The 9689-nt window shown below is 43.1% G+C and overlaps 1 protein-coding gene across 1 annotated transcript; it reads left to right on the top strand.

Annotated features, from left to right (window-relative positions):
• Positions 1–7156: 7156 nt before the first annotated feature.
• On the top strand, positions 7157–8206 carry PRLHR (prolactin releasing hormone receptor). Its single transcript, XM_075155483.1, has one exon. The coding sequence runs from the start codon at positions 7172–7174 to the stop codon at positions 8204–8206; it is 1035 nt and encodes a 344-aa protein (XP_075011584.1). The 5' UTR covers positions 7157–7171.
• Positions 8207–9689: the final 1483 nt, after the last annotated feature.

Raw genomic sequence — 9689 nt, 5'->3', positions numbered from 1 at the left:
CTCAGGAGCTGGAGAGCCCCGGGGCAGGGAGGCTGCTGGTGGTGCGTGCCTCTTGGAAGGTGGTCAAACCCCGGGAGTGCGGAGGGGCACTGTTTCTCCTTGGTGCTGTAGAGAAGTCTCACGGGCCAGGCAGCATTTTTCCCTGTTGCTGCAAAGACTCAAGCCTCTGCCGTCAGGTTTTCTTGGCAGCACTCTTCTACATCAGGGCTAAACTGCATACATGACCCTGAGGGTATATAGTGCCCCTGACTCCTGGCTGTTTACGTCTGCAGGGAACATTTCTAATACTAAGTTTCTCCAGGGCTCAGCATTCAATCTGCAGATGTTTCTGGGAGCTAATTCCCACAGTCTGTTTTAGCCTGGGGCATGTAATGGTATTGCACTCTACATCCCTTCAGGGCTTGTGAGCAGAGGAGAAATGCCAGTTTTTCTCGGGGGGGGGGGAGGGGGGGGAGTAGGAGTTGTTGGATCTGATGCATATGCAAATCTGCCTTCATATTTTTTCATTTTAATCCTTTCTTATAAGAGGAATCTTTCAGTCTTTAGATCAAAGACATTCACATACCTTTTCCCAATGTTAGTCCTGACTTAGCTATAAAAAAAAAAGTAAACACACTTTACCATATGTCAGCACTATTGTCTAAAACCATAATTATAAATGAAGAAGGAAACTTCTGGCTCTGATATTTCTAAAGGTTTTGCCCCACTTTTTATTTTTTTGTAGTGTTGTATATCCTGTCTAGGGCAACTCTGAAGACAGTAACTGCCTCTTACTGTATTAAGGGTGCTAACATGACAAGGCGTTGTTTCAGTGGTGCTTTTACAGAAGGATCTGTAATACAAATCTTGAATTCTATTGATGTCTGTCCAGACAACTGGGAAATGGCCAGACTTGTTTACCCAGTCCCTATTTTTCAGCAAAATCCTGCTTTAGCATGCTCAATCAACAAATTCAACATTAATACTTCTTGAATCATAATAGAGTTTAACCTAATTATCCTGTGCTTAGAAATTTAAAAAATACCCACACAACCCCTTCCCTCCCCCCACCCCAAAAAAAAAAAAAAAAAAGAAAAAAAATCAAAACCTACACCAAAACCTAACATTAAAAAAATCAGGTCAGCTTCTTTCTTGGTCATTAATTCCTGCGTGGGTTTGACTGGCAAAGGAAATCTAAGGGGGGTGGGGATGTGAGGGAATGAAGCCTGCTTGTATCAAGTCTCTGGATAGCAATCTTGCAGGAAGGCAAGAGCAGAGAAAGAAGAATCAGTGGTTGTACTGACTGAAGTGCCTTAGGGCTGAAATGTTTCTACAGAGTGACTCTGCTAACCCTGCCTTTCTCCCTGCTTTGTAGATCGGTGCTCTGAGCAGGTGCCAAGATCAGCAACATTGAAAGTTCATCTGGCAAATGTTCAAGTGCTGTTCTAGTTGATCTGCACAGGCACTGGTGCACAAGTCTTCACATCAAAGAATGACAAAGAGCACTAGAAATATCTTAGGACTTAGTCTCAGCTGTGCCCATATGTGTGGGTGTGCATGTATATAAATTTTAATTCCATCTTTTCAACATTATCAATGGGAATACTGTTGAAAAAGATGATAGTGGAGTTATTTTGAAGTAAAAGTGAGTGAAGTCCAAAGTCTAAATCTGTGTTGATGTATGATGGAAAGGAACCTCCTGAAGCCCAAGCCCCATGCAGGTAATCATACCACATGCATGTGGTAAATGGCTCAAGCTTTCTGTTAAAAGCAGGTGTTTTATTCCCCATAATACACTGATTGTTCCAAAAGCCAGCTCTTGCAATGAGCAATTTGTTGCCCTCCCACTTAGAAGTGTTCTACTTTCCATCCTAAATTTGCCCATCGTGAATTTGTTCTTTCATTAGTATTGTTCCTTAGCTTAAATACGTCTTTACCTTCCCTGGAGTTTACCATCCTCCCCAGTGTTTTTAAAGAATACAGCGCAATTCTGCTCAGGTGAATAGACAGTTATAGCAAGAAAATTGTCCGGAGATTGTAACAAAGTAGAGACAAATTCATCCTGGAATCTGTCACAAAGTAGTAGATTTTCTTTTCCTTGCATTTTCAAATGCACTGCCTGGTTCTTTGAATAGACCTGCAACAGAATTTACTCCATCCTAAGCCATAGTGGAAATGTTTATTATCAGGTGACCTTGATCCTGTCTTTTATGACAAGTTTTTCCTCTGTAATGGTATCAAACTTCCTCCCATTCTCCTTGAGGTTTTCAAAGTTTCTCTGTGTAATTGTGCAGTCGTCCTCCATATTGTCTCTGGTTCCAAACTTGGTGGTTCTATCAAATTCAGTCGGTGTAGTCCTGCTTTTTGTGCTACCATAATAAAATGAAAATAGCTACCAAGGCTGGTCAATCTCAAGCAAGGTTCTTGAGGAACATGAATAGTTGCTGGCTTCTGGTCCGATTCCTTCATAAATGTTGCTGTTCTTTGCCTACCTCACAGTTCTTAGGATATTTCCTCTGGCATAGAGGATGGTTTCTCATATGCTACCACATCACGCGTTACGCAAACGCAAAGTGAGAAGAACTACTACATAACTTACATTGAGCAAAATCAGTTTAATAACACATAGATGGAAGGTTAATTTGACAAAAGTTTCCTTTGGTATCCTATTCTCTCCTCTCTCTCTCTCTGCCTTTCCTCTGTCCTTAAATCTGGTCTAAAATCGACTGTAAAACTGCTGTCAGACTAAAGGGCCCGCACCTTCTCATCACACCCCCGCCGCCCGCTGCCTATTCTTAAGGACAGGTGGCCCATTTGCTTTTCTTCAGGGTTGTGTTCCCATGCCATAAAGATAGGAAAAGCCCTTCCTTCTCACCCAGCAGTTCCATGTGCCAGTTCTTGCAGAACCTGGCAGCGGGGATTAGCTAGCTTCTGACAGGATGAGTTTATTCACTTCTACATTTTGGCTTTTACCTTGTTATGGAAATCGTGATCCAGCACCTTCATTCCCAGGAAACCACTTGTATTTTTCCTCAGTTTTTGCACTGTTATCTTTATTCTAGCACAAGATCTTTGTCATCTAAAGATCCAGCTCACTTTTCTCGTCTCACTTTGCTCAGCAGACTAAGAATTCTGTGCATACAGGGAAGAATAGAGCCCCTATTCTATATTTATCATGCAACCTCAAGCATGTTTTGATTTAAATTCAAGCCTCCTCTTCATTCAAGTTGTTAAGCTCCTCTTCAGCTTAAAGGAATTATTTTAAGCTGAATTCCGAGTTTATCAAAGTTTGCTACCTTGAATTTGAGAAAAGCAGCAACAAAACCAAAAAACTCCTAGCCGCCCAAACAAAACCTTTAGCTGTAAACATGGTTTTTAGAATTTAGAGACTGTGATGTCTCAGTCCACAGCAGGGGCAGACAGGATGCATTTATATGATTAAATGAGAGAAGGAGGGACAGGCTGCCCTGTCTTGAAATTACTGTGTGATACACAACCTTGTTCCCTGGCTGGTTATAAGAAGAATTTGCTAAAGGAACCCCTAGCTCTACTTCATTCAAAATAGGCAAAGCGTCTATTTTTATTGTAGGTTCTGCAAGAACTACCTGATCTGCTCTGCACAGAACACTCCTGGAAAAATGTCGAAGGCTTTTTAAAGGAGTTCTGTGATGCAAAAGAGGTTGTGTTTTACAGAAAAAGACACATATCAAATAAACAAGAACATAGCAAACTAATACCTGAAACGGTGAGACTTCAATGACAGAAGAAAATTTTTTGGTCTGTAAAGCCTAAATAATAGAAGAGAGGGCCTGAGCTTTGCAAGTATTGCTGCTAGGATCAGATCTCATTCCTGGATCATGCTGTTTTAGTTAGGAACTACCGGGATGATTAGACATGCACTTGAGGAGCAGCGTTAGTGCTCTAAGAGGTTTACCACTTTCTGAAAGTCACATAGCAGCTAACAAGGTTTGTACTCAAATTGTCTGTACAGAGTTGGACAGGTTAGCATAAGAGATCGTGAAAGCTCAGCTGTGAAATGTTTCTGTGAAGTCTTGGTTTGGCTCTAGATATAACATTTTCCATTGACTCGAGGAAGACCAGGGTTTCAGTTAGCACTAATCAGCATTCCTATGTGTGACACCCTTATACACTTGGAATGTCAAAACAGTTCTAATATGACAGTAATGCAGGGTCTGTGACCTTTTCTCTTTTAATGAGAAAATTCTGTGTGGGAAATAGACTTATACTCAGTTCAGGAAGGACCTTGTCATCTAGCCTAGGAAATTCTAAACGAGATTAATATTTGCAATTTTAAAAGGAGGAAAGGGGTTTTCTTTGGGGTAAATGCTGAAATACTTTTTCTATTCAAGCCCCTGTTAAATATTATCTTTCCAGGTCTTGGCTGTAGAGTACAGTTGAACTGAAGAAATTTTCTGCCTGAAGCCAAAACAAACAGAAAATCACTAACAGAAATAGGGTGGGAGCCTTCAAACAGAAGGTGTACTGGTTACTGGTTTCAGAGGTGAACAAAATACATTTAAAGGTAAGAGAAAATGCAGGAAGATTGCTTGGTACAACTTGAAATAAAGAAACCTCTAAGGTTACTTACAGGTTTTTTGAACTGAGCATTAAGGTGCCCTTTAAGGCTATGTTAGATGACATTTTGTTTGATTTTTATTCTCACATAGTGAAGTATAAACCTTTTTTTCATAGAAATACAATGAGGATATTTATTGGATCTACTCTGCAGCTCTTGGGAATGAAAGAGAAAAATCATTTAGTTAAAAATGTGATTTTCAATTATTATGTGTGCATTGATATTATCTGTGAGGCTTCTTTCCTAGCATAAGCCTTGCAATTCCAGTAGGATGTGGCATAAAGGCCATTTACATATATGCTCCCTGTTCATTTTTCTATGATGTCTTTTGGCTTATACCAAAAGACCACATCCAAAGCCTACTGAAATCCTACTTCAGCAGGATTTAAATCAGGCCATACTTTTCTCCCACATTAAGTGAAACAATTGCATTTATGGGTTTTAGGAATTACTTTTGCAGCATGCTGCTTATCACCAAATAATATGGTTGCACTGGGAGGTGAAAGCAGGAGGAATCCCCTTTTTCATTGCCTCTTTGCAACCCCTACCCTCAGGTCCCTCTCCTGTTCTGAATTTGAGTATGTGGAGATAAATAGGTACTGTATTCTTCTGGGTCCTATCCAGCTCAGATAGGTGAGATTGGGCTCCCAAGTGGGATATAACATCCCATTTTTTGTATGGGTCATGGGTAGGTTACTACATCCATGAAGTGAAGGATGGCACTCCTGAGCAATGCGGCTACATGCTTGTTCTCCCCTCGGGCTGGAATTATAGCCATATTCCAGTCCATAGCATAATCTAACCATAAACGCAGTGGCACAGGGTCAGCACTTACTAGGTTTGAAATGCCCATCCATCATATGTAGTTGTGGGAGAACGGCTCCAGTCTGAACAAGATTACACAAGATTAGCTTCTGTTTTAAGATTAGGGAAAGGATTATGGCACAAATGAAATCTATTTAAACTTTTGATTTATGTCAAATTACATCAAACCGAAAGACAGATATGGGTCTGTCCATAGCCTCATAGAAAATAATGGATTAATATTTCCTTAGAATAATCTAAGAGATTAGGATAAACTGTCCATTGAAGTTGTGTCTAAATCCCCTGAGTGCCTTGCAAAACCTAGCAATGTTCTCTGCTCTCAAGTTATTCAGAAGTTGTTAGGCTGTTCCATTATTTTTTCATTTCCCTAGCTGGTATAAATGGATGCAGTGGAGTTTCACTGTTTTTCACCAGCTGAGGTCCTGGTCCCAGAAGTGGTAGAAATGGAGGAGGGTTAAAGGACAATTAGAGCAATAAGGAAGATCTGGATGGAGACATCTGCTTAAGTGTGTGTTCTCTAAGCACCTATCCTGATTTTTTGCTTTCTAATGTCTGAACCAAACAAACCAAGTATAAACTATTTTACAGGCTGGTTAGCACTTGTTTTCTGGTACAGAAAAGGTTAACAAACCTACTGCAGGAATGAAGAAACACCCCAAATGCTTTTGGGCAGCTGCAGTATTAGAAACAGTTTGCTGTAGTTCACTGCAGGTGAACCCTTATAGCCAAGCTATTCGGATGCTAATATTTCCTTTGAGATGTTCGCATGTGTCTACTTTTAAAGACGTGTAAAGCCCACTGAAAATACTTACAATGGGTGAGCAAACATTATACCCCTATTAGAAAACAAATTTAAATAAAATAAGACCCTTGTGCTGCATGCTAAATGCACACATCTAATCCTAACTTCATTCACCGGGTACGTAGCTGAGTCCCTCTAGTGGCATAAACATTTATTTGGCTTCAGCATGTTATTAAAATTCTATTTTACAGCCACATTATAGCAGCAAATTCACAGGTAGCTTTTTTGGACACTCTGGGGACCGTAGCAAAGTGAATATTGGATTAGATACTGTGCAGGCTAGTGTTAATGAATGTAAATTGATTTTTAGCTGTGAGGGGCAATTATAGATGCACTGGAAGGAGAAGGGAATTTTTCAAAGGATATTCAAGAAATAATTACTATCAGTAAGAAACACGCAAAGAGCAACGTAATACCCAGGACAGCCAATAGGGATAAAAGCTTATACACAAATCTGTCATGACCTAGTAGTGAAGACTGTTTAAAAACACTGATCTCCACTTAGCTTGTAAATGCGCATCACCCTCTTTCTCACTCATATGTTCTCTCTCTCTCTGACACACACACACACACATACACACACACGCGCTCCTGGATTTGCAGAAGACAGACATCTAGGGCACTTCTTGGCATCCACAGGAAAATCTTATGGGATTAAAAAACCACAGCAGTAAGTACTCACTGCATTAAATGTTTATTAAGTGGCATGCTGTCAAAACCTAGATTTAACAGTAAATACAGGAGGACTTTAATGGAAATTGGTTGTATTTGATTTTTCTTAGGAATTGCTGAAAGCTGCCTCTCGAGGATTACAACTTCACCTTTTGCTTTTATGGATGCTTGTTTACTATCCATGTGGTAACCTCTGGACAGCCAGTAATCCATTCATTATCCACACTGATTGAGTGCGGGAGTAGTGCAGTGGTAACTACTTCACTTAGCTGACGGCAGACGACAAAAGGAGGGAAATGATGAATTCGGACAATTTAACCTCCCAAAGCTTCCTCTCTGTGATTCATAGCAATGCCAGCAATTTATTCTCAGGGCTCCAGTTTGTTCAGACCTTCAAGCCACTCATCATCCCCTGCTACTCGCTAGTGGTTTTTATTGGTGTCATTGGGAATTACCTTCTCATTTATGTTATCTGCAAGACAAAAAAAATGCACAATGTCACCAACTTTCTGGTAGGCAATCTGGCTTTCTCAGACATGCTCATGTGTGCAACCTGTGTACCCCTGACACTCGCGTATGCCTTTGAGCCCAGAGGATGGGTGTACGGGCGTTTCATGTGCTACTTTGTTTTCCTGATGCAACCCGTCACTGTGTTTGTGTCTGTCTTTACCTTGACTGTCATAGCTGTGGATAGGTACTATGCCATGGTGTACCCATTCCGCAGGAGGCTCACAATCCCTATTTGTGCTTATATCCTGGCTGCTATTTGGCTGCTGAGCTGTACCTTGGCTGCCCCAGCCTTGGTCCACACTTACCACGCAGAGTTCCCAGAACTGGACTTCTCCATCTGCGAGGAGTTTTGGTTCCACATGAAGAGAGATCGCTTAGCTTACGCCTACAGCACTCTCATCATCACCTACGTACTGCCTTTGGCTGTCATCTCCCTGTCCTACCTGAGAATCTCAGTCAAGCTGAAAAACCGTGTGGTCCCAGGCAACGTCACCCAGGGCCAAGCTGAGTGGGACCGAGCAAGGAGGAGAAAGACATTTCGCTTGCTAGTCTTAGTGGTGGCAGCCTTTGGAGTCTGTTGGCTGCCTCTGCACATCTTCAACATGATAAAGGACATAGACATCAGCTTGATTGACAAGCAGTACTTCAATTTCATCCAGCTGCTGTGCCACTGGTTTGCAATGATGTCTGCTTGTACCAATGCCTTCCTCTATGCCTGGCTCCATGACAGCTTCAGGGGGGAGCTGAAGAAAATGTTTGCCTGGAAAAAGAAGAAAATTGGACCCGCTACAAATTGCATTATGGCCAGTGTGGTGCTGTAAACGAGAGCTGGTGGGAGTGCACTTCCTTCGTACAGTAACACTGTAAGTCTTTTCCATTATTAATTAGTCCTGATTCCTGACATTTGTCCTCAGGGCTCAATTATAACAACACAAGTCCCATGCGTAGCTTCCCCAGCACCTCCACTCCTACTGGAGAAGGAGAGGCAGACGTCAAGTCCCAGAAATGTCTTTACTTCTTTGACAAGAGTTAGAGGCCAAGGAGATGTTAGCACAATAAGACACCCTTATGTAAACTACAGGGATCCCCTTTATCTGTTTTGGATAATGCTGGCAGTCCAGACATGGGATTTGGGGACAGGGAGAAGCAAGGATGAGTATGAGACCTAAACATCTCAGTGAGGAAATGCTTTGGATTGGGTAAAAATTAAATCTGCATATCTACCCAGAGTCCAGTCCTTAGCACAGCATCCAGGGTGGAGGACTAACAATATTCCTGTAGTCCTCTTGGGTTAGGGCCATGCTGAAGAATAGCCTAAGGCTCTCTGGAATGTCCTTCCTGAGCAGCTGTCTCCGCTGTGGGCAGGAGACCAGGTTGGTAGGAGCTGCTCCGAGCCTCCCTCTGCCAGCTGAGTTGTGCTGGCAGCAGCAATGTGCGGGGGGCTCCCCACTCCTGAGGGGGCGAGCGGTGCGTGGGGCGATGGCAGCAGCTCACCCGCACTCCCTCCAAGCCCCTCTGTACAAGACAACGGGTTCGCTTGTGTGCCTGGGGACCCATGCATGGACGAGGGCTCTGCAGCCCTTGGTGGGGTGTGCTGTGTCTGCCCTGCGTGGTTTCCTCCCTCACTGCCATTTTCTCCTTGCCGCTGGCCAGAGTGGATGGACTAGCAGCCCATGCAGCAGGGCCGCTCCCCTGCCTGCCACGGCCAGCCGCGTTGGGCGGGAATCTGTGCTTTACGCTTTTTGAACCCAGCATCATCACGCGATCTCAAAGCCCCTGCGTCTTGTGAACCTGCAGCACAGCATGTAGCAAGGTGAGATGCAGCATTGCGAGAGGGGAAATAAAACGGGAGTGATGTTATTTCTGTGAGGTGCAACTGCGACGCAGAGGGCGCGAGAGCCTGTTTGGTGGGTTTGCTGATGCTGCCACCAAGGGTGGACAGACTGGAAACATAACGCGTGGTGGAAACTCATCCAAAGGGGGGAACGTTAAGACATATCACCACTTTACTGACATTGAATTGTCTCATGTAACCCCAATTTGCTGACCCTACCGCAAGGCAGCTGCGTTCCCAGCCAGAGGAGCGGACGTTATTGTAGACTTTTTGGTGCCGAGATGCTTCCTGCTCATTCCTTGAGGAACTTATTTTGACATGTGGCAATGCTGCCATCGGCTTTGCTCTCCAGAGACAGCCAGAGACTTTGATACCGTCTTCAGGAGCACTTCTGGAAGTGTCTGTTAAGAGACAGTGGGTGGAAGGGGCTGTTGACATTGAGCCATGTATGAGCATTGCGTGACTGGTCA

Source organism: Calonectris borealis, chromosome 7 (genome assembly GCF_964195595.1).
Source record: "Calonectris borealis chromosome 7, bCalBor7.hap1.2, whole genome shotgun sequence".
NCBI classification, from domain to species: Eukaryota; Metazoa; Chordata; class Aves; order Procellariiformes; family Procellariidae; genus Calonectris; species Calonectris borealis.
This window is presented reverse-complemented; position numbering and strand designations above follow the sequence as displayed.

Bases quoted from the DNA above. Each gene is read 5' to 3' on its own strand.
- PRLHR (XM_075155483.1), top strand. From the start codon at position 7,172: ATGATGAATTCGGACAATTTAACCTCCCAAAGCTTCCTCTCTGTGATT.